The sequence below is a fragment of the Oncorhynchus nerka genome, linkage group LG22, assembly GCF_034236695.1.
Source record: "Oncorhynchus nerka isolate Pitt River linkage group LG22, Oner_Uvic_2.0, whole genome shotgun sequence".
NCBI lineage: Eukaryota > Metazoa > Chordata > Actinopteri > Salmoniformes > Salmonidae > Oncorhynchus > Oncorhynchus nerka.
The window spans coordinates 51,212,339-51,236,246 of record NC_088417.1 but is presented as its reverse complement, the minus strand read 5'-3'; the positions used below and the strand labels follow the sequence as shown (position 1 = coordinate 51,236,246).

General features: G+C 41.5%; 2 protein-coding genes across 11 annotated transcripts in view; both read right to left on the bottom strand.

Annotated features, from left to right (window-relative positions):
* LOC115105313 (probable E3 ubiquitin-protein ligase DTX2) overlaps positions 1-8,520 on the bottom strand; it is a 48,199-nt gene extending 39,679 nt beyond the window's left edge. For 2 of the 5 annotated variants that reach the window (XM_029627228.2, XM_065007231.1), the window contains exons 1-2: positions 7,663-8,504; positions 5,690-6,275 (exon numbers count right to left, since the gene is read on the bottom strand). In XM_029627228.2, coding sequence (XP_029483088.1) covers positions 5,690-6,275; positions 7,663-7,975 — 899 coding nt within the window. In that variant the 5' untranslated portion in view covers positions 7,976-8,504. Of the gene's footprint in view, positions 1-5,689; positions 6,276-7,662 lie in introns of all 5 variants that reach the window. The other 3 variants (XM_065007230.1, XM_029627229.2, XM_029627231.2) reach the window with 3 other exon arrangements.
* A 4,279-nt stretch (positions 8,521-12,799) lies between these two features.
* Positions 12,800-23,908, bottom strand: part of LOC115105311 (general transcription factor II-I repeat domain-containing protein 1-like) — a 48,359-nt gene continuing 37,250 nt past the window's right edge. For all 6 annotated transcript variants that reach the window (XM_029627221.2, XM_029627222.2, XM_029627225.2 and 3 more), the window contains 13 exons: positions 22,690-22,743; positions 22,262-22,339; positions 20,345-20,528; positions 19,732-19,793; positions 19,221-19,301; positions 18,717-18,984; positions 18,531-18,559; positions 15,265-15,312; positions 14,977-15,054; positions 14,594-14,786; positions 14,371-14,408; positions 14,134-14,243; positions 12,800-13,865 (listed from right to left, as the gene is read on the bottom strand). In XM_029627221.2, the coding sequence (XP_029483081.1) occupies positions 13,797-13,865; positions 14,134-14,243; positions 14,371-14,408; positions 14,594-14,786; positions 14,977-15,054; positions 15,265-15,312; positions 18,531-18,559; positions 18,717-18,984; positions 19,221-19,301; positions 19,732-19,793; positions 20,345-20,528; positions 22,262-22,339; positions 22,690-22,743 (1,292 nt within the window). In that variant the 3' untranslated portion in view covers positions 12,800-13,796. The remainder of the gene's footprint in view (positions 13,866-14,133; positions 14,244-14,370; positions 14,409-14,593; positions 14,787-14,976; positions 15,055-15,264; positions 15,313-18,530; positions 18,560-18,716; positions 18,985-19,220; positions 19,302-19,731; positions 19,794-20,344; positions 20,529-22,261; positions 22,340-22,689; positions 22,744-23,908) is intronic.

Below are 23,908 nucleotides of genomic sequence, written 5' to 3'. Positions count from 1 at the left end.
GTTACACCAGCTCTGTCAGGAGGAATGGGACAAAATTCACCCAACTTATTGTGGGAAGCTTATGGAAGGCTACCCGAAACACTTGACCCAAGTTAAACAATTTAAAGGCAATGCTACCAAAAACGAATTGAGTGTATGTCAAGGTCTGACCCACTGAGAATGTGATGAAAGAAATAAAATATTTTATTCTGACATTTCACATTCTTAAAATAAAGTGGTGATGCTAACTGACCGAAGACATTTTTATTAGGATTAAATGTCAGGAATTGTGAAAAACTGAGTTTAAATGTATTTGCCTAAGGTGTATGTAAACTTCCGACATCAACTGTAATATACACTGCTCAAAAAAATAAAGGGAACACTTATAACACAATGTAACTCCAAGTCAATCACACTTCTGTGAAATCCAACTGTCCACTTAGGAATCAACACTGATTGACACATTTCACGTGCTGCTGTGCAAATGGAATAGACAGCAGGTGGAAATTATAGGCAATTAGCAAGACACCCCCAATAAAGGAGTGGTTCTGCAGGTGGTGACCACAGACCTCTTCTCAGTTCCTATGCTTCCTGGCTGATGTTTTGGTCACTTTTGAATGCTGGCGGTGCTTTCACTCTAGTGGTAGCATGAGACAGAGTCTACAACCGACACAAGTGGCTCAGGTAGTGCAGCTCATCCAGGATGGCACATCAATGCGAGCTGTGGCAAGAAGGTTTGCTGTGTCTGTCAGCGTAGTGTCCAGAGCATGGAGGGCGCTACCAGGAGACAGGCCAATACATCAGGAGACATGGAGGAGGCCGTAGGAAGGCAACAGCAGGACTAGCAGCAGGACTGCTACCTCCACCTTTGTGCAAGGAGGAGCACTGCCAGAGCCCTACAAAATGACCTCCAGCAGGCCACAAATGTGCATGTGTCTGCTCAAACGGTCAGAAACAGACTCCATGAGGGTGGTATGAGGGCCCGACATCCACAGGTGGGGGTTGTGCTTACAGCTCAACACCGTGCAGGACGTTTGGCATTTGCCAGAGAACACCAAGATTGGCAAATTCGCCACTGGCGCCCTGTGCTCTTCACAGATGAAAGCAGGTTCACACTGAACACATGTGACAGACATGACAGAGTCTGGAGACGCCGTGGAGAACGTTCTGCTGCCTGCAACATCCTCCAGCATGACCGGTTTGGCGGTGGGTCAGTCATGGTGTGGGGTGGCATTTCTTTGGGGGGCCGCACAGCCCTCCATGTACTCGCTAGAGGTAGCCTGACTGCCATTAGGTACCGAGATGAGATCCTCGGACCTCTTGTGAGACCATATGCTGGTGCGGTTGGCCCTGGGTTCCTCCTAATGCAAGACAATGCTAGACCTCATGTGGCTGGAGTGTGTCAGCAGTTCCTGCAAGAGGAAGGCATTGATGCTATGGACTGGCCCGCCCGTTCCCCAGACCTGAATCCAATTGAGCACATCTGGGACATCATGTCTTGCTCCATCCACCAACGCCACGTTGCACCACAGACTGTCCAGGAGTTGGCGGATGCTTTAGTCCAGGTCTGGGAGGAGATCCCTCAGGAGACCATCCGCCACCTCATCAGGAGCATGCCCAGGCATTGTAGGGAGGTCATACAGGCACGTGGAGGCCACACACACTACTGAGCCTCATTTTGGCTTGTATTAAGGACATTACATCAACGTTGTATCAGCCTGTAGTGTGGTTTTACACTTTAATTTTGAGTGTGACTCCAAATCCAGACCTCCATGGGTTGATAAATTTGATTTCCATTGATAATTTTTGTGTGATTTTTTGTCAGCACATTCAACTATGTAAAGAAAAAAGTATTTAATAAGAATATTTAATTCATTCAGATCTAGGATGTGTTATTTTAGTGTTCCATTTTTTTTTTGAGCAGTGTATATATTTTTAATACTGTAGGTAGCATTACCTACCAGTAGTCATCTGTACCTGCTCCAAAAAGCCAGTATTTTTCATCCTATAAATTTGGTTCGGCATCTTATTAAATAGTGAGCTAACATGTTTTCAGCACTTTTATTTTCCTGACTGATCAAAACTCGTTTTCTCACCTCTCTGCAGCAGATATATAGTGATCAATATTTGGAGCATCAAATAGCAATACATATAGGACCCTGAGAATTGCAATACAAGCCTATGTATTGCAATAATATCGTATTGTGAGGTCCTTGGCAATTCCCAGCCCTAATCCAGTGCGTCAGATACAGTACCTTTGTAAAGTATTGTGACCCCTTGAACCTTATCCACATTTTGTTACGTTACAGACTTATTCTAAAATTGATTAAATTGTTCTCACCCCCCTCATCAATATACACACAATACCCCATAATGACAAAGCAAAAACAAGTTTAGAAATGTATCAATAATAAAAACTGATATCATATTTACATAATTATTCAGACCCTTTACTCAGTACTTTGTAGAAGCACCTTTGGCAGCGATTACAGCCTCGAGTCTTCTTGGATATGACGCTACAAGCTTGGCACACCTATATTTGGGGAATTTCTCCCATTCTTCTGTGCAAATCCTCTCAAGATCTGTCAGGTTGGATGGGGAGCGTTGCTGCACAGCTATTTTCAGGTCTCTCCAGAGATGTTCGATCGGGTTCAAGTCCGGCTTCTGGCTGAGCCACTCAAGGACATTCAGAGATATGTCCCAAAGCGACTTCTACGTTGTCTTGGCTGTGTGCTTAGGGTCGTCGTCCTGTTGGAAGGTACATACATCGTTGCCCCAGTTTGAGGTCCTGAGCACTCTGTAGCAGGTTTTCATATTTTTTCATTGATCCTGACTAGTCTGCCAGTCTCTGCTTCTGAAAAACCTCCCCACAGCATGTTGCTGCCACCACCACACATCACCTTTGGGATGGTTCCAGGTTTCCTCCAGACATGATGCTTGGCATTCAGGCCAGAGGTCATCAGACCATCGAATCTTGTTTCGTGGTCAGTGTCTTTAGGTGCCTTTTGGCAAACGCCAAGTGGGCTGTCATGTGCCTTTTACTGACAGGTGTGTGCAGTTCCAAATCATGTCCAATCAATTGAATTTACCACAGGTGGGGGCTGGGCGCTAAATCAATAATTAGAGGTAATTACTTCCCTCAATAACGATTCACCTCTGACACAGCAGGAACGTGCGGAGAAGTGACAATATGCACGTGGCGAGGTATACGCCCACCAAAAAACAGTTAGCACCTCAAGTTTATTTATTTATTTATCTGTTATTTTACCAGGTAAGTTGACTGAGAACACATTCTCATTTGCAGCAACGACCTGGGGAATAGTTACAGGGGAGAGGAGGGGGATGAATGAACCAATTGTAAACTGGGGATTATTAGGTGACCGTGATGGTTTGAGGGCCAGATTGGGAATTTAGCCAGGACACCGGGGTTAACACCCCTACTCTTACGATAAGTGCCATGGGATCTTTAACGACCTCAGAGAGTCAGGACACCCGTTTAACGTCCCATCCGAAAGACGGCACCCTACACAGGGCAGTGTCCCCAATCACTGCCCTGGGGCATTGGGATATTGTTTAGACCAGAGGAAAGAGTGCCTCCTACTGGCACTCCAACACCACTTGGTGGATTGGCCACTATTAACCACGAAAAATGAGTGGTGTAGGCGAAAACAGTTATCGCCATGGAGAAGGAGCAGCTTCCAACGAAGAAATTATTGATAAAAAGGGTTAAACTGTTTCAGTAATTTGGAAGTGGTTTGGATTTTTGAAGTCCGACAAAGAGCAGAGCAATGTTCGGTGCAAATTGTGCCGTAGACAGGTGGCTACGAAGTCTGGAAATACGACAAACCTTTTTCAACATCTGAAGCAAAAATCACTCTTTGGAACATGCAGGAAGTTAGAGTATTGATGAATGCCCCTCATGCACCAGCCAATTTAGGAATGTTTGCCTGAAGCAGTCAACACTGACAGAGTGTAATTTTATGTGTAGCTCACAATTTTTATTTTATGGAACCTTTATTTAACTAGCCAAGTCGGTTAAGAACAACTTCTTATTTACAATGATGGCCTATCAGGGAACAGTGGTTTAACTGCCTTCTTCAGATTTTTACCTTGGGGATTCGATCTAGCAACCTTTTGGTTACTGGCCCAACTCTCTAACCACTAGGCTACCTGCCTAGTAGTTTGTTAAGGCATTAGGCATTATTGAGTCTGAAGCAGATTATGTACCTTTTAAACATTATTTGATTAATATCATGATAATTATCGTTAGCGAATGAAAAAAATATAGATATCGTGATAATTGATTTGCCATATCGCCCAGCCCTAGGTGGACTCCAATCAAATTGTAGAAACATCAAGGATGAGTGCAATGTCGAGTCTCATAGCAAAGGGTCTGAATACTTATGTAAATAAGGTATCTGTTTTCTTTTTTTGGGGCAAAAATGTAAAACAAATATATATATTTGTAATTGTAATATACAATTATATATATATTATATATATACACCTTCCGGAGACACCTGAAACCCCACCTCTTTCAGGAATACCTAGGATAGGATAAAGTAATCCTTCTCACCCCCCTTAAAAGATTTAGATGCACTATTGTAAAGTGGCTGTTCCACTGGATGTCTTAAGGTGAACGCACCAATTTGTAAATAAGAGCGTGTAAATGACTTAAATATACATATAAATATATAATATAAATATTAAATATAATATAAATATAATATATAATATTAAATATAATATAAATATAATATATTTTTAGAATAAGGCTGTAACATAAATTGTAAAAAAAAGGAGTCTGTATACTTTCTGAATGCACTGTACTTTGTGTGCTTTCTCTCCAAGTTGATAAGGATCTGGAGTAATGTGAATGTTTATGTTCAACATTGCTGAATGCTGCCACTTTTCACTCAAGTTATTTTAAGAATATTTGGCAGGCGCTGTGTGGCATCAAGTCTGCTTCAAAACATTCAGAAATAGTGCCACTAAGGTATTATTGAAAACAAAAATGCTATATGACCGTCAAAAGCTTTCGTCCGGGTGCTTTGTTCGTCACGTGGTGTGACATAGCCTAAGCCTACTACAACCAGGGACCACATGGTGACAACAATGGGAGGAAGTGTGTATGACACGCAGCAGTTGATGTAATGTAACCCTTTAAAAACATCAGTGGCGTATTGACCAAGCAGAGCTTTGGGTCACATATCTAGTTTCCTATCCTGCGTAACACCACTTCCTCTTTAGTGGAGGTCAACAAAACAGCTTATCCTGGTGTTTTCGCAGAGTGTTTGTGAATCTTTCAGATTCAGCACTCTATGACATACTGCAGTTTAACCCCAAATCATAACAATATGTCACTTACCTCAAGATGAAATTATAGATCATAGAAGTAAATTGGTTCAAAACAACAATTGGGTCTAAGGCGGCGTTTACAGACAGTCCAATTCTGATCTTTTGCCACTAATTGGTCTTTTGAGCAATCAGATCTGATAATTTGCCAATAATTGGGAAAAAGATCAGAATTGGGCTGCCTGTTTAAACTCTGCCTAAATGTCAATCAGACCCTCTATCAGTAGGCTATGCCTTACTCAACTCAAAGATTATTAGTCTAAATGGATAAGCTCCTAAATGAGTCGACAATTACTTTTCAAACAGTGTCAACAAAGCCGGTTGAAAAGGCCATAAGATGGACCTGAGGACCCACCTTAAGCCATTGGCACTGGTGGACAAGGCCAGTTGAGCTCCAGGGAGTTGACTAGCAGAGGGTGCCAGTGGCCAGGGGCCTCCCCACGCCATTCCCCCCACAGAAAGTGGCCTCCTGGGGTAGGGTGAGTACACTGAGGTGGGGTGAGCTCCAGTCGCCCTGCTAGGGACCTGGAGGCTAGGCCGGCTCAGCTGCCCCGACGAGAAGGAATGGCGCGAGCGGCTGGACATGGGGCCAGTGCTGCTGTGGCTCAGACACTGCTGGCAGGAGCAGGCCGGGCCCGAGTGTATGACGGATGCACCAGATGCCAGTGGGTAGGGGAGGTTACCCTGCCGTCGTACCGGTCGCCGGTAGCCCGTGGCCTTGTTGACCTGGGCCAGCGCCGTGAGGTCCACTATGTAGTTATAGCCGTGTGAGACAATGTCCGCTGTGGCCTGCCGTGCCTGGTAGCTGTGTTCTAGTAGGATAGAAGTGCGAGTCTCGTATGGAGTCCATCCTCCTTCGTCATTCACCCACTCCCAATATACTCCGCTACCCAAGCCTGAGGACTGGGCAAACAATTGACGGCGTACAGACCGCGTTTTCCCTAGAGAGAAAAGAACAACACAGAATTAATAATGTACTCATGAGGCAAAAGTGCTTTGCACAGAAGTTTATGCAATAGACATCAGTGAATGCCAAACTATTTATTAATTATAGACTTAGTCTAGTAGTAGTGTGGTTCATGATGTCAACTTAGTACACTGAACATCCATTAACGCCTGAGCAACAGAGCATCTGCACCCCCACTTTTTTAAACAGAAAATGATCATGAGCCATTTGGGTAATTTGTCATTTTCAATTATTAATGTTTAGATCTAGTCTGCATTAAAATGGATTGTCCATTTTATATACTTTTATGTATACATATATATTTAATGTGGCACCCCTTCAAATTAGTGGACTCTGCTATTTTAGCCACACCCGTTGCTGACAGGTGTATAAAATTGAGCACACAGTCATGCAATCTCCATAGACAAACATTGGCAGTAGAATGGCCTTACTGAAGAGCTCAGTGACTTTCAACGTGGCACCGTCATAGGACGCCACCTTTCCAACAACTCAGTTCGTCAAATTTCAGCCCTACTAGAGCTGCCCCGGTCAACTGTAAATGCTTTGATTAAGAAGCACTAGGCCCCTTAGTTCCAGTGAAGGGAAATCTTAATGTTACAACATACAATGACATTGTAAATTATTCTGTGCTTCCAACATTGTGGCAAGAGTTTGGGGAAGGCCCTTTCCTGTTTCAGCATGACAATACCTCCATGCACAAAGCAAGGTCCATATAGAAATGGTTTGTTGAGATCAATGTGGAAGCCCTGACCTCAACCCCATCGAACACCTTTGGGATGAATTGATACTCTGACATCAGTGCCCGACCTCACTAATGCTCGTGGCAGAAAGGAAGCAAGTCCCCGCAATGATCCAACATCTAGTGGAAAGCCTTCCCAGAAGCACAAGCATTTCACAAGCATTTCACAATAACATCTGCTAACCATGTGTATGTGACCAATAACGTTGGATTTGAGGAGTGGTGGCTGTTATAGCAGCGAAGGGGGACCAAATGCATATTAATGCACTTGATTTTGGAATTAGATGTTCGATGAGTAACTTAAGTGTCCACAGTTTTGGTCACGTAGTGTATATCCCTGTCTTAATATAATCTCTGTGACATTTCAGTTACAGTTAGCCAGCTAACTAGTTAGCCAAAGAAAGCGTTGCCATCGCTGGGAAATAGACAAGTAGTTGACTCTTCGCAATAGCTGTTATCAAGTTTAGCAATGCGATTATGTTTGTCTTATGGTGGCTAACACATGATCACAACAACAGCTAGCTATATAGCGCTGCGCTAGTTAGGGCATTAAAACTAAAGCTCGAAGGCTTCAGTTGAGTTGTAATGTAAAGCATACATAGGGCAGTGGCAGTTTCCTTACCTGTATCTTGGCGGAACTGCTTCAAGCTTGGTATGTCTATAAGATAAGGCGACAAACTGGGATCTGATTGTCCGAGCCAGATACTGGTGGAGCCAGGACCCCCACTCCTGTGTCCCCGCGGAGAAGAGAAACATTGTTCTATGTAGCCGCTCACCTGGCCGCTGTACGGTAGCCAGACGCCAAGATCATCCTGCCATTCCCATACAACGACCATAGGCTGTGATTGTCCAGGTGCTCCCGAGGTCGGGGTCGAGACAGAGGGTCCATTTCTAGACACATTTCTCCCCACACAGGAGCTAGAGGCAGTGGCCATATCTTGCAGCTACTAGCCAGTGCCAGCTAATGTTACGTCAAATCCAGTAAACGAAACGATAGTTAAGGGAATAAAGCGGAGGCTGGTAAACTAACGTTAGATAGGTTTAGGAAGTCAGAGGGACAAACTACAGGACACCTTGCCAGCTAACGTTATCCCATCAATAAAATGTAACGTTGGCTAGAAAACCAAAATAACTAACGTTTACACGATTAGTCCGCTAACGGTTAGCTAGCAAATTGGCTAACGTTACGCTAGCAAAGCATATTGAGTTTACAAAATGGAAAGCTAGCTAGCCATCTAGCTTGGATTCTTAAAATGCCTCATTTTTACAATACGACTGATTCCAGGTCAGGCGGTAAACGTTCAAGCAAACGTATAAAAAACATTTTGGCGAAGCAATGAATCCTTCGATTCGGAAATGTATGTATCTATGCTAATCATACATTGTATACCAACCCAAACTGGCTAGCCACCAATCTGTCTGAACCACAGAAATATAATGAATAGAAGGACCTTCCCCATTCAAACCCAATAATAGATACGCACTGCGAGGCATAGCTTTACATGACCACGCCCCCGATTACGGATACTGTATTGTACTCCCATTACTGTAATTAGCCTAATTTGGGCGTCATCCTAAATGAACTACTGACACTTTTTTTGTCGTTTCAATAAACATTTTCAGCTACCACAAATTATTTGCATGATACTTATTCAGCCACTAATTTGTTACCCGACCTTCTAACGCTGAAGGTAAAGCCGTCGCGTTATACTAAATCACCGTTTGTTTACTTCTAGCTTTTTCGCCTGTTAGCTGGCTGGCTATCAAGATAAATTAATCTAGATCTAATTCGCGAGTCTTAGATATGTTGTGTAACTACTTCCATGTTTTTGCTTGCCTTGGAAATGTCGAGGTATTTAGAATAGTTGATTATTGTTGGCTTGCCTATATATATTATGTATTTTCAACTTGCCAGAGACCGAAAAGCTGGGGAGACACGCTACCAAATGGCCCAAAATAGCTTATGGCGATAACGACACCTACTTGGTGGAATCTGCAGTTTTCCAAATGCAGAGGAAAATTATAGCTGTTATTTTGACCGATACAGCTCACTAGTCCTTACTACAAGCTAACGAGCAAGCTTTGCGCAATACACATGGCTAGTTCGATACAAACAAGTGATGAAGTTGTTCGAACACATAAATGTGTCGAGTAACCGAAGCCCACAGTTTTTTACATTTACATTTAAGTCATTTAGCAGACGCTCTTATCCAGAGCGACTTACAAATTGGTGCGTTCACCTTAAGACATCCAGTGGAACAGCCACTTTACAATAGTGCATCTAAATCTTTTAAGGGGGGTGAGAAGGATTACTTTATCCTATCCTAGGTATTCCTGAAAGAGGTGGGGTTTCAGGTGTCTCCGGAAGGTGGTGATTGACTCCGCTGTCCTGGCGTCGTGAGGGAGTTTGTTCCACCATTGGGGGGCCAGAGCAGCGAACAGTTTTGACTGGGCTGCGCGGGAACTGTACTTCCTCAGTGGTAGGGAGGCGAGCAGGCCAGAGGTGGATGAACGCAGTGCCCTTGTTTGGGTGTAGGGCCTGATCAGAGCCTGGAGGTACTGAGGTGCCGTTCCCCTCACAGCTCCGTAGGCAAGCACCATGGTCTTGTAGCGGATGCGAGCTTCAACTGGAAACCAGTGGAGAGAGCGGAGGAGCGGGGTGACGTGAGAGAACTTGGGAAGGTTGAACACCAGACGGGCTGCGGCGTTCTGGATGAGTTGTAGGGGTTTAATGGCACAGGCAGGGAGCCCAGCCAACAGCGAGTTGCAGTAATCCAGACGGGAGATGACAAGTGCCTTTTACATCATCATCGTGGCATAATAGCCTAACCATGAGTTCAGCCTAATCTGGTCCTTGGGCAGTTGATATAATTTAATTTAGTGGCCTTTTCTCCTACTATTGTTCAAACAAATCGGTATGTAACAGCTTTTCGGCATCTTAAAAGCAGGGTTAGTTATCTATACTGAACAAAAATAAACAACATGTTAAGTGTTGGTTTCATGAGCTGCAATAAAAGATCCCAGAAATTTTACATATACACAAAAAAGCTTATTTCTCTCTCATTTTGTGAACAAATGTGTTTACATCTCTGTTAGTGAGCGTTTCTGCTTTGCTAAAATAATCCATCCACCTGACAGGTGTGGCATATCAAGAAGCTGATTAAACGGCATGATCATTACACAGGTGCACCCTGTGCCGTGGACAATAAAAGGCAACTCTACAGATGTCTCAAGTTTTGAGGGAGTGTGCAATTGGCATGCTGACTACAGGAATGTTCACCAGAGAATTAAATGTTAATTTCTCTACCATAAACTGCCTCCAAAGTTGTTTTAGAGAATTTGGCTGTACATCCAACTACCCTCACAACCGCAGACCACATGTAAAGACGTCAGCCCAGGACCTCCACATCCGACTTCTTCACCTACGGACCGTCTGAGAGCTCATCTGCTTCCTCGTAACCCTCCCCAGGGTCTTGACCTGACTGCAGTTTGGCGTCATAACCAACTTCAGTGGGGAAATGCTCACCTTCGATTTTTTATATTTTTTTATATCCAATAATATGACCCCTTTTTGGAAAGGTGAACAAGTCTCTGTTTTGCTCTAGGATGCCTACAAGCCTCACAAGGACTTGTCTGAAGGTCCCCCATACCAGTTTAAAAAAACAAATGTTGTATACTGTATATGGAGATAGTTTAGTGCCAAAAATAAGCGGTTAAATACATTTTAAAAAAATGTTTATATAAAATGTTTTATAAACTCAGCAAAAAAAGAAACGCCCTCTCACTGTGAACTGCGTTTATATTCAGCAAACTTAACATGTGTAAATATTTGAATGAACATAAGATTCAACAACAGACATATACTGAATAAGTTCCACAGACATGTGACTAACAGAAATGGAATAATGAGTCCCTGAACAAAGGAGGGGTCAAAATCAAAAGTAACAGTCAGTATCTGGTGTGGCCACCAGCTGCATTAAGTACTGCAGTGCATCTCCACATGGACTGCACCAGATTTGCCAGTTCTTGCTGTGAGATGTTACCCCACTCTTCCACCAAGGCAAGTTCCCAGACATTTCTGGGGGGGAATGGCCCTAGCCCTCACCCTCCGATCCAACAGGTCCCAGACGTGCTCAATGTGATTGAGATACGGGCTCTTCGCTGGCAGACACCTCCTGTCTTGCAGGAAATCACGCACAAAACGAGCATTGTCATGCTGGAGGGTCATGTCAGGATGAGCCTGCAGGAAGGATACCACATGAGGGAGAAGGATGTCTTCCCTGTAACGCACAGCGTTGAGATTGCCTGCAATGACAACAAACTCAGTCTGATGATGCTGACACAATGCTCCAGACCATGACGGACCCTTTTTTTAAACTATCTGTTAAGCTGTACTCAATGCGTTTCAATACTTTATTTTTGATACCTTAAGGGGTCCTAAAACTCTAAATTAAATAGCTAAATGGTACTTGTTATAACCATCTTAAATCAATTCCCCCAGCCACTTAGACTCAAGGGTTTTAATGCTAAAATGTTTACGTTTAGAATGTGTTTTTAGATGATAGGTAGTTTGTTGATAAAAAAAAGAATACAGCCGTTGTCGGGTTATGATTTAAGTTGGCAATTTAACATGTGAGTAACGGGAGTACGCTATGGCTGTACCCTCCTCGGGTGCATGCCTCGCTGTGTGTATCTATGGTATAATGGATGGACTGACATTTTGAGTGTACCCATGCCAAGAAGTGAAACCTAGGTAAAAAAAATAATAAAAGGTTAAGACAACTCAATAATTCCATGCGGAAGCATTTGAAAATAAACAAATTCATGGGATTAACGGCATTGATTGCAAGGAGTTATGGAATATTAGAACCCTGTTGTCTTAAACTTGTAATCTTCAAACAAGACGTTAGCTAGCGAGATGGTTTTCTTGTTTCACCAACCTTATATGCTTCAGACAGCTTTCCTTCTGCCTAGGCAGCGTAGCTACAACGCTTGAGCTGGTCCTATAGTTGATTCGGAGCGGTAGAACCTCTGCATTATTGTGATGCCGTTGTCTTCAACCTATAGTTAAAGCAGGACGTGTACCTTTCAATATGTGCTGTGAATTGTTGAGTCAACTCAACTGACATTACAAAAAAATACATTCCATTGCATAGCCCAAATCAGCATCTTTTGAATGAACATTCTACATTACCATGGCAATCCAGCATTGGTTGATAGAACATTTCAAATTACCAGGGAAGTTATTGCACCACAATACCAGTCAGACATTTTGAGTGCACCCAAGAGCTTCCATGTCCTTTCTATTCATTCTATTTCTGTGTCTGAACAACAATAGTTGCTTGGCAAATGAGGACATGTGAATGAAACCGAAAATGAAAACTCATCTTAAGTGTCTGAGTCAAATATGCTAAAGTTACTTGTATAGTGTTTGACACAGGATTAGCTTTTTTTGTGTGGTATAAGCGTCTATATTAATATTAACCTTGTTGTCATCAGCTACTGACAGCCAGATGTTTTTTTAAATGTAATTTAAAAATGTTTAAGCCTCTAAGTCTTAGGTATTTAAAAGCACTTAGCTGTCAATTGTCCTTTCAAAGCTCCATCATATACTTTTAATTTCTCTAATGATACCATGACAGTCAATGACACAATACGAATACAAAAGTAGTATGTTTAAACTTTAGAATTATTATATATATATATATATATATTTTTTTTTACTTGCATTCATCACACACAAAGTCACTGCAGTCCAATGAAAGTGCAAGGCAACACATTTTATTTCAAAGGCCTAAATGGCATTAAGGTACAGCATATAAATACTGGTGAATCCAGAGACAATCGTTACAGGATAACACAGACCATTCTTTCTTTTACACACGTTACATTCATGTTGACTTAATGAGACATTTCAACTTAGCGCAGATGTGGAACAAACATAAGAAAAGCTGAGTTGAGAAATCTCAACGCCATGTACAAGTACTGTGATAAAAGAAAATCCATGTAGTTATACAAAATATGAAAATTGTTCTTAGATATAGTGCTATCACCTTGGGTTATTCCTACCACGGAGAATACCGGTACGCACACCTGAAGGCAAACATATTTCAACTGATATACTTTTTGAGTTACATACAGTAGTAGTTAGCGTTGTAGAGACATTTGATTCAGTACTTAGATTACTGAACATTGTAATTTACATCCCTGCACATGTTTTATTTTTCCATCTTCAAAATAAATAAATAAATACTCATACAAATATCTGAATGTTGTAAAACCAGATTGATCCAATACATTTGTGCCGTAGTTACACCCCGTAACGAAAGTCTCCATGTTGGATCTGATAAAAATTATCTAAAAGGGTGAGTACTTCGGTAATTGTGAGTTCCATAAGCTTAGTGCCATAACATAATCCCAGTCGGTTTGAATAGAGTTTTTTTTAAGCACTTTTGAAATAGGTGTATCAAGAAAGCCCATCAGGACTTGTGGGGGAAGACAAAATAAAAGAAAGCATCCTGCAACAAATTATGCACAGATTCTATAGTTCCTCCTCACCTTTCCACCCAAGCCACCTAATATTGGCAATCGCCACCATTCCAAAACACACATCCAAATCTATATTTTCAGTCAGAAGAGTATTTAAGCAACAGCACACGCGCAAAGCTGAAACTTGGAGATGTGGTTATAAGTACAGCTTTGATAAAGTCCTCTCATGTCTATTCTCTTCCTGTAGCATAGCATATTTTTCTTCTACTAGTATTTCACCTTCCCATGGACTTGCACATTCACTCCACTGTAGTCCACCATGTACATGGGCCATTGCTACAAGCAGAAAGAGACAAAGCAATAGAAGGATCATTAGAGTGAGCATGAGGGAGACTAGTTATGCTGTTGCAGAAGCAAATTCCTGTCCAATTACACAACCATTAGTGCCATTCACAAATGCCTTTAATACACATTTATAAATATAATGTAATCTGCATCAAAGTATCAAATCAGAGTATTTCAGTCATGTATTTTTGATAATGATTGAGAATGATCACGTAAATACAACAAACTGTTATATAATAGCTTTGTTATTACCACGTACCATCACTGGAATCTGATTGGTTGATACCCCTGACTCGGAGGGTAAGGACACCCGGCTGCTCTCCAGGACTCTTTTGCGTTTGCGTCGATTGGTAGAAACCTCATTCCCTTCTTTAAACACAAAAACAATAATGCCATTTTGAACATACTGCTAAAGCACATGTCGTTATAGACTGCATTGCTTTTTTTTATATATATATTTTTTTTAATAAATAGGTTACTATAGAACAATCCTTACCTGTGTTACATGTTTGGGTGCATATTTCTGCAAAAGGCCTGTAGAAAAGAAAATTCATTAAATATGAATTTAATTTCTGTAAATGACCAGAGGTGAGCCTGGCATTGCCTAAGATACAGTTCTTTCATGTCCTTCTTTCACATTTTAGACTTTGTATCCATAATCTGGGATATTTCCACAAACTTCAGATTGACACTATCATCACAATTACACAGACACTCACTGTAGCTGGCTTTTGATGTTGATGTTGATCTCATCTCGGGCTTGAAGAATCTTTTCCAGGCGGACTAAGTCGTAAGTGTTGGGATTTCTGAAGCGAATATCGTCCGGAAGGCCACTAACCTCCACAGACTCGGGACTGGCACGGATCAGCTTGTATGGGACCAGGACAGAGTGGTCCAGGCCCAAAGCATCACCTTAACAAGAATCTTTTCAGTCAGTTTTGGGCGGATCTTAACTTCAACTTAGGTTGAATTTTCACTAAGTCATGCATGGATATCATGAGAGACTAAGTGAATATTAAACTTGAATGTAAGTTAGAATAATCTTTTTCACTAAGGCTTGTATAGATAAAGCATACAGTATGAATGAAGGATATACACTGACCATATTTCTGGTTGAAGAGTTCTTTCACTTGCTCGCGAAGTATCACTTTCTCACCGATACAGTTAACCTCTTCCTCATCTGTCATTTCAGGAGGAGAGTCAAACAGAATTGGTGGGAAAATAAAATAAATATATGTATGCAGTTGACTCTGATAAGTGCACTGTTTACTTTGTTTTTGCTTGCTCTGGGTATCTGAATGCTCATATTTAGTGCATGCATTCATGACCGTTTCAAATTAAGTGTTCATACTGCATCAAAATGAATATGCAACACAACTATAATGCTCACCGCTTATTGAGGCGTAGGCCTTCTTCAATAAAGTGATCCGACGAGGCGCTAAGAGGGAGACAAATGTAATGTCATTATACAACAGAGTGTACAAAACATTCTTGCTCATGCTCTTTCCCTGGCAGACTGACCAGGTGAAAGCTATGATCCCTTATTGATGTCACTTGTTAAATACACTTCAAATCAGTGTAGAGGAAGGGGAAGAAGGATTTTTAAGCCTTGAGACAATTGAGACATGGATTGTGTATGTGCGCCATTCAGAGGGTGAATGGCCAAGACAAAATATTTAAGTGCCTTTGAATTGGGTATGGTAGTAGGTCCCAGGCACACCGGTTTGAGTGTGTCAAGAACTGCAACACTGATGGGTTTTCTACACAGTTTCCTGTGTGAAGCAAAAGGAGATGCAACTCAATATTAGCAATGTGTCCCTAATGCTTTGTACACTCAGTGTTTATAACTACTACACCATCTATTAGTTCACAGTTGACAAGGGACATTTATTAACAAGTCATGTACTTGTTAGGAAATGTGCTTACCACCCCAATAGGTCCACAGACGACGCAATCACACTGCCCTCACCCATCTGGACAAGAGGAATACCTATGTAAGAATGCTGTTCATCGACTACAGCTCAGCATTTAACAACATATTACCCTCCAAACTCATCATTAAGCGTGAGACCCTGGGTCTCGAGCCTGCCCTGTGCAACTTGGTCCTGGACTTTCTGACGGGACGCCCCCAGGTGGTGAGGGTAGGAAACAAAATATCCACCCCGCTGATCCTCAACACTGGGGCCCCACAAGGGTGCGTTCTCTCTTGTACTCCCTGTTCACCCATGACTGCGTGGCCATGCACGCCTCCAACTCAACCATCAAGTTTGCAGACGACACTACAGTGGTAGGCTTGATTACCAATAACGACGAGACGGCCTACAGGGAGGAGGTGATGGCCCTCGGAGTGTGGTGTCAGGAAAATAACCTCACACTCAACGTAAACAAAACAAAGGAGATGATCATGGACTTCAGGAAACAGCAGAGCGAGCAGCCCCCTATCCACATCGACAGGACAGTAGTGGAGAAGGTGGAAAGTTTTAAGTTCCTCGGCGTACACATCAAGGAGAAACTGAAATGGACCACCCACACAGACAGCGTGGTGAAGAAGGCGCAACAGCGCCTCTTCAACCTCAGGAGGCTGAAGAAATTTGGCTTGTCACCAAAAACACTCAAACTTTTACAGATGCACAATTGAGAGCATCCTGTCGGGCGGTATCACCGCCTGGTACGGCAACTGCTCCACCCACAACCGTAAGGCTCTCCAGAGGGCAGTGAGGTCTGCACAACGCATCACGGGTGGCAAACTACCTGCCCTCCAGGACACCTACACCACCCAATGTCACAGGAAGGCCAAAAAGATCATCAAGGACAACAACCACCCGAACCACTGCCTGTTCACCCCGCTATCATCCAGAAGGCGAGATCAGTACAGGTGCATCAAAGCTGGGACCGACAGACTGAAAAACAGCTTCTATGTCAAGGCCATCAGACTGTTAAATAGCCATCACTAACATTGAGTGGCTGCTGCCAACATACTGACTCAAATCTCTAGCCCCTTTAATAATAAAAAATTGGATGTAATAAATGTATCACTTGTCACTTTACACAATCAACTTTATTTAATGTTTACATACCCTACATTACTCATCTCATATGTATATACTGTACTCTAAACTATCTACTGCATCTTGCCTATGCCGTTTGGCCATTGCTCATCCATATATTTATATGTACATATTATTTATATGTACTTATTCATTCCTTTACACCTGTGTGAAAGGTAGTTGTGAAATTGTTAAGATTACTTGTTAGATATTACTGCATGGTCGGAACTAGAAGCACAAGCATTTCGCTGCACTCGCATTAACATCTGCTAATCATGTGTAGGTAGGTGACCAATAAAATTTGATTTGAAAATTCAGAAATATGAATTGAATATCCGCTTTAGAGGTTGACCGATTATGATTTTTCAAGGCCGATACCGATACCGATTACTGGAGGACCAAAAAAGCTGATTAATCGTCCGATTTTTATTTTTTTATTTGTAATAATGACAATTACAACAATACTGAATGAACACTTATTTTAACTTAATATAATACATCAATAAAATCAATTTAGCCTCAAGTAAATAATGAAACGTTCAATTTGGTTTAAATAATGCAAAAACAAAGTGTTGGAGAAGAAAGTAAAAGTGCAATATGTGCTCTGTAAGAAAGCTAACGTTTCAGTTCCTTGCACAGAGCATGAAAACATATGAGTGAGTATTTCCCTCTATACCATTTGTATTTCATTAACCTTTGACAATTGGATGTTCTTATAGGCACTTTAGTATTGCCAGTGTAACAGTATAGCTTCAGTCCCTCTCCTCGCTGGGCTCGACCCAGCAACACAGTGACAACAGCCACCATCAAAGCAGCGTTACCCATGCAGAGCAAGGGGAACAACTACTAGAAGCCTCAGAGCGAGTGACGTTTGAAACGCTATTAGCGCGCACTAACTAGCTAGCCATTTCACTTCGGTTACACCAGCCTCAGCTCGGGAGTTGATAGGCTTGAAGTCATAAACAGCGAAATGCTTGACGCACAACGAAGAGCTGCTGGCAAAATGCACGAAAGTGCTGTTTGAATGAATGTTTACGCGCCTTCTTCTGCATACCACCGCTCAGTCAGATACTTAGATACTTGTATGCTCAGTCAGATTATATGCAACGCAGGACACGATATTACTAGATATTATCTAGCATCAACCATGTGTAGTTAACTAGTGATTATGATTGATTGTTTTTTACAATATACGTTTAATGCTAGCTAGCAACTTACCCTGGCTTACTGCATTCGCGTAACAGGCAGTCTCCTTGTGGAGTGCAACGAGAGAGAGGCAGGTCGTTATTGCGTTGGACGAGTTAACTAAGATTGTAAGATTGGATCCCCGAGCTGACAAGGTGAAAATCTGTCTTTCTGCCCCTGAACAAAGCTGTTTTACCCACCATTCCTAGGCCGTCATTGAAAATAAGAATGTGTTCTTAACTGACTTGCCTAGTTAAATAAGGTTATTAAAAAAACCTTTTAAAAATAATAAATACATTTATTTTTAAATCGGCGCCCAAAAATACCGATTGTTCTGAAAACATGAAATCGGCCCTATTTAAAATCGGCCATTCCGATTAATGGTCGACCTCTAATCTGCTTCATAAAATATATGGAGAGTTACCTGGTTTAGGGATGAGTCCTTGGAAAGGTCTGCAAGAGATAAACAAAGATGGAATCTTATCAACCAACCAACTACCAGGGAGAAAAGAAAAGTAGCAATAGTTTGTCCCAAGGGCCAGTAGCTGAACATCCCTGCCATATGTCTTATTTCCACAACCCCATGAAAACGTGAAGGAGAACTACCCACCTGGTGATGGTGAAGCAGATCTTGTCTGCAACTGCCAGGATCCTCTCCAGGTTCTGCGAGCCAAAGGTACAGGGTTTCCTGAAGGGGATGCCAGGGGGCAGGCCCTCGATGATCACCGAGCCCGGGTTGCTCTTGATCCTCTTGTAAGGCACTTGGACGGGGTATTTGATGCCAAGTGCCTCCCCATACTTCCGGTTGAATAGGTCCTGGACCTGCTCTCTCAGGGTGTTGGCCAGGTCGATCCTAGACAGCTTGGCCTCTAAGCTATCTGTCAACAGAACCATATGACAACATCAGATGAATGGAGTAGTTTTGTTTAATTTATTTCATATACACCTTTGCAGCATATAAATAGTGCTTCTCATTTTAGAGAAAAAGTGAACAAGCAAGAGGAAAAAAACAATCCCAACCAGGCTCCAAATGATATCCACTATGTATTACTCAAAGTATAGGAGGGTAAATTAATGTACCGATATTGAATCAAGTATTTGGTCTCCTTATTACCTGGGAAGCTTGGTCTCTGCATTGCAGCCCCTACGTCTTCTGACAAAGCATCTTTGGAGTCCAGGTCTGTGGAAAAAAAGTCTAAAAAAGCAGTGAATACAACCAGTTCACCAGACCTATTTGGAAATATGGATCCAAACCACTGCCTTAAATGTGTAATTACCAGCTCATTTGAATTAATTACAGAGTTAATTCTAATTTATGGGCTCAACATTTTGAACTGATCATGTGTAGAATAATAGTTGCTTTAAAAGGGCCTAATGGTAAAGGACACAGTGGAGAACATTATAAGAGGGCTGGGCCCATTTTCACTCAATCAATTCAGTAATGAATTGACATTGAACCAAAATTCTAATTTATTTCAAACTATTGAGATATTGGTCATTATATTCAGTGGGGATGTTTAATCTAGTTTGTAAACTTACTTTGTGTTTTTGAATGTTAAAATTGTTCAAATCAACTGTGATACAGTCATTAAATCAGCTGGAATTTAGGATGAAGATGTAGTCACCTGAATCACAGGCTGGGAGTGGAGGCGGTTCTAGCTTGACAAGATCTGTTAACAGTTCTGGCCTGGATAGTATACCACAACAAAACATGGTTAGAACTTCATAAAGAGAAGCTTGCACACAAATAATGCTTTTGTGTTTAATTCCTGCACCAACTTATACAACGTTTTACCTAGATCCTCTTCATACAACAATAATAATAATATATCCAAACAAGGATTGTGTTCCAGGCTGACTATATTGCAGATGCCTTCTATATCTCACAACGCCTGGATAAGTGTTTCACACATCAGTTAACCACATCATATGATATAGCAGTCTGATGCCTGACTGGGCAGTCGATGATGCAACCGTTGGTTGATGTAATGCAACATCTGCAATGTAATCAGCCTGGAATGCGACCAAGACCTTAGTTGCGTTCCAATAATCCTATTGAAGTGTGTACTTGTTCACTACTCCCCACAAAATAATTAGATTGGTGTAGGACTAGAGGGTTTCCATATATCAGTCATTTCCTTTCAAATCAATGAAGGGATGTGAACAACTGCAAACTTCTGGAGAAAGGAGATATTATTGGGATGCACCCTGCCCCCGTGACAATGTATGGCCTCTGACCTTTTGATAACAAAGTGGATCTGGCTGCCAACAGCCAGGATCTTTCGCAGCTTGGCCGCTCCGAAACAGTTGGGCCTACGGAAAGTCATGCCCTCTGGGAGCCCTGTGACACACAGCTCCTCTGGGTACATCTGAAACTTGGAGTAGGGCACCTTTGCAGACTCAGGTAGTCCAAGGGCCTCGGCTACAGAAAGAGAGGGGGATGGGAAATGGAGAGGAATATGGGTGATTCATTTTATGCAAAAGCCCTATGCTGTTCAATATTTAAAGTGGCACTCCAGTCTCCTTTTCACCTCATTAAACACCAGATTTACTTAACAAAAGGCACATCTCAATAAGTGGTCTAGGTAAGTCATGACATAGCACAAGTGGGAGGGTGGGCCTTTCCTCTTTTGTTCTCTATTTCCCCTCTATTGTTCCTCAAGCAAGGGGGAAGCGGATGACATCACAGATTCCGATCAGACTAACTCAAAACATATTTGTTTACCCTTTAGTGTTTGTACTTTACTGTGTTTACACTTGGGATATCGCTTTTCAACAGTATATGTTCAAAAATTGCTGGAAGACATTTTTAAAGGCAGTGTAGCACCTACCTCTCAATGCCAGAAACACATATAATAATAGCTTAGAGAACCAAAAGAAAACATTCCCATATTAAAAACTCTTAAATCAGTTATAATATTGTAATGTTTTCCTAAAGTTGGGTTTGAGGTTTTCTCCAAGTCAGCTCTAACTTCAGAAACAGTCCCATAACGCCCCTCGATCAGCGTCACAAAGTGGGATACATTGGTGAGAATGAGGCGGGTGTCTATGGTCAATCTGCATGTCATATTTAATCCCTGGGAACTTCCACAGCTATCAACAATGGAAGGAGGGCATCAGCAAGAACTTGCTTCTCAAAGTGATTAATGTCCCTACCATCAACGTGACTTCTAAAGCATCTCAAACAGCCAGCAGCATCAGCAGACTGAGCATTATCACAGGCTTCAGTGAGCATGGAAGTGAAAGAGCTAGCTTTCTACCTCTATGCTAACATTTACTAGCTATAGAGCTACCACATGTAGTTCACATCTTCCATCTAAATAACACTGATAAAACTAACCAAATGTAAACATGTCTGCAAGCTGTTGGTAGCTAACTGCTGGTACTGTCCTACTATAGATAGGCTTGTACTATGGGAAAGAGTAGGTTTGGCCGCTACGGAGGTCATGGTTACTGTATAGTCCTATGGCTGGGGCTGAAACTGTGTGTGTGGATGGCTCGTCTTATGGATCCGCGCGGGTTGATGCATCACCTGCAGCAGAATTTTATTCTACCATCTTCTATGGGCTACTCGAAGATATTCCCTACACTGTACTGATGGCAGATTTTAGGAACGGAATATGGAATATGTGGGGGCTGCGCGTTGCGGTAATTAGTCCGTTCTGTAGCTCTAGGGGAGTTTTATATATGGCCTGCCTGCTGAGTGCGAGCTAAACTGGAATGCTACTCATACTAAAAAGTGAAGTGCCACTTGGTGCGTGCCATATAACCATGTAGAGGAGTCTACCAGCAATATATTCCTCCACTGTGTGAGTCAGAAATTACAATCTTGTGTTCGGGGCTTTCCGGCAGTGGTTTTTACATGCACAGAGCATAAATTGTACAATTGTAAACTAACAAATAATTGTTAAAGTAAAACCCATTTATATTAGTTCATATACAGCACCAACTGGAATTATACCTAGGATTGTTAAAAACATTTTTGGGGAGAATCATTGCTTTCTCTGTGGCATCTTAACAAGGATAGAAAATTATGAGGCTGTGTAGAAACGGTTGATGAAGTCTATAATTTATGATTTATTGCTCGAGTCAGTTGCTCTCGCTTGGCCAGAGTCTGAACATTGAGTGTGCAGGTAAGTGTATTAGGCAGCTTACCATACTTAGTGCTGAATAGGCTTTCCACTTGCCTCCGAAGCTGGAGGATAATTTCACCTATGTCCTCAGCTAGATTTCCTTTCCGGAAAAAAAGCAAATGAAGAAAAATGTTCACGAGTGTTTTATTCAGAGCTGTAGAAAACGACCTGATTAGTGAAGAAGAATGTGATACATGTAGAAGTTACAACAGATTCCAATGCATTAAAACTGCAGTCTGAATCAACAATGGCCTGAAGTGATAAAACAGTTGAACTAAACTCATGGAGGCATTTATACATTAATCCAGAATCAATTTAAAAGTGCAAAAGTGAAAAATCCCTAATTAACAATCAATCATTTGAAATGGATTTGTTAGGCTTTGTCCAATGTAAGAACACAGTGCATACAGCTGAAATATCTTAGAGACAGGTTGTCCATCCTATTTTTACCTTCAGAAGATCTTCTGAGGCCTTGAGAAGATGGTTTAGATGAAAGTGCTTCAGCTGAAAGGAAGACGGCAAAGAGGTGAGCAGGGTTGGCAAGTCTAGTTAAAAAGGTTTCGCATTGGTACTTACAACTCATGCTACTGTTTGTCAAGCCAAGATATACTGTTTAAAAAATGACAAAGCTCAAACAACAGTAGAACCTCAAAGATACAAACCTCAGAAATACAGACTGACCGGTCAACCGAAATGAAAATATAAAATGAGGAGGACGTATTAAATTAAAAAACAACTTTTACAGGCTACCGATAAACATAAATGTTGCTTACATTTGCTAAAAACACAAATATTTACTATGACATGAAAAAATATTATATATATATATATATATATATATATATATATAGATTATAAGGATAAACATACATACACACACAGTACCAGTCAAAAGTTTGGACACACCTATTCATTTAAAGGTTTATCCTTATAATCTACACTATTTTCTACATTGTAGAATAATATGGAAGACATCAAAACTATGAAAAAACAAATATGGAATCATATAGTAACAAAAAAAAGAGTTAAACAAATCAAAATATATTTTATATTTGAAATTCTTCAAAGTAGCCACCATTTGCCTTAATGACAGCTTTGCACACTTTTGGCATTCTCTCAACCAGCATCATGAGGGAGTCACCTGGAATGCATTTCAATTAACAGGTGTGCTTTGTTAAAAGTCCATTTGTGGAATTTATTTCCTTCTTAATGTGTTTGAGCGCATTGTGTTGTGACAAGGTAGGGGTGGTATACAGAAGATAGCCCTATTTGGGAAAAGACCAAGTCCATTTTATGACAAGAACAGCTCAAAAAGCAAAGAGAAACGACAGTCCAGCATTACTTGAAGACATGAAGAACAGTCAATCCGGAAAATGTCAAGAACTTTGAAAGTTTCTTTGAGTGCAGTCGTAAAAACCATCAAGAGCTATGATGAAACTGGCTCTCATGAGGAACGCCACTGGAAAGGAAGACCCAGAGTTACCTCTGCTGCAGAGGATAAGCGCATTAGAGTTACCAGCCTCAGAAATTGCAGCCCAAATAAATACTTCACAGAATTCAAGTAACAGACATCTCAACATGCAAAGAATTGCAGGAAATTAGCTTTAAAACAGCCACATGTCCTATCAACTCCATGGAGAATTGCAGGAAATTGCCTTAAAAATGCAAA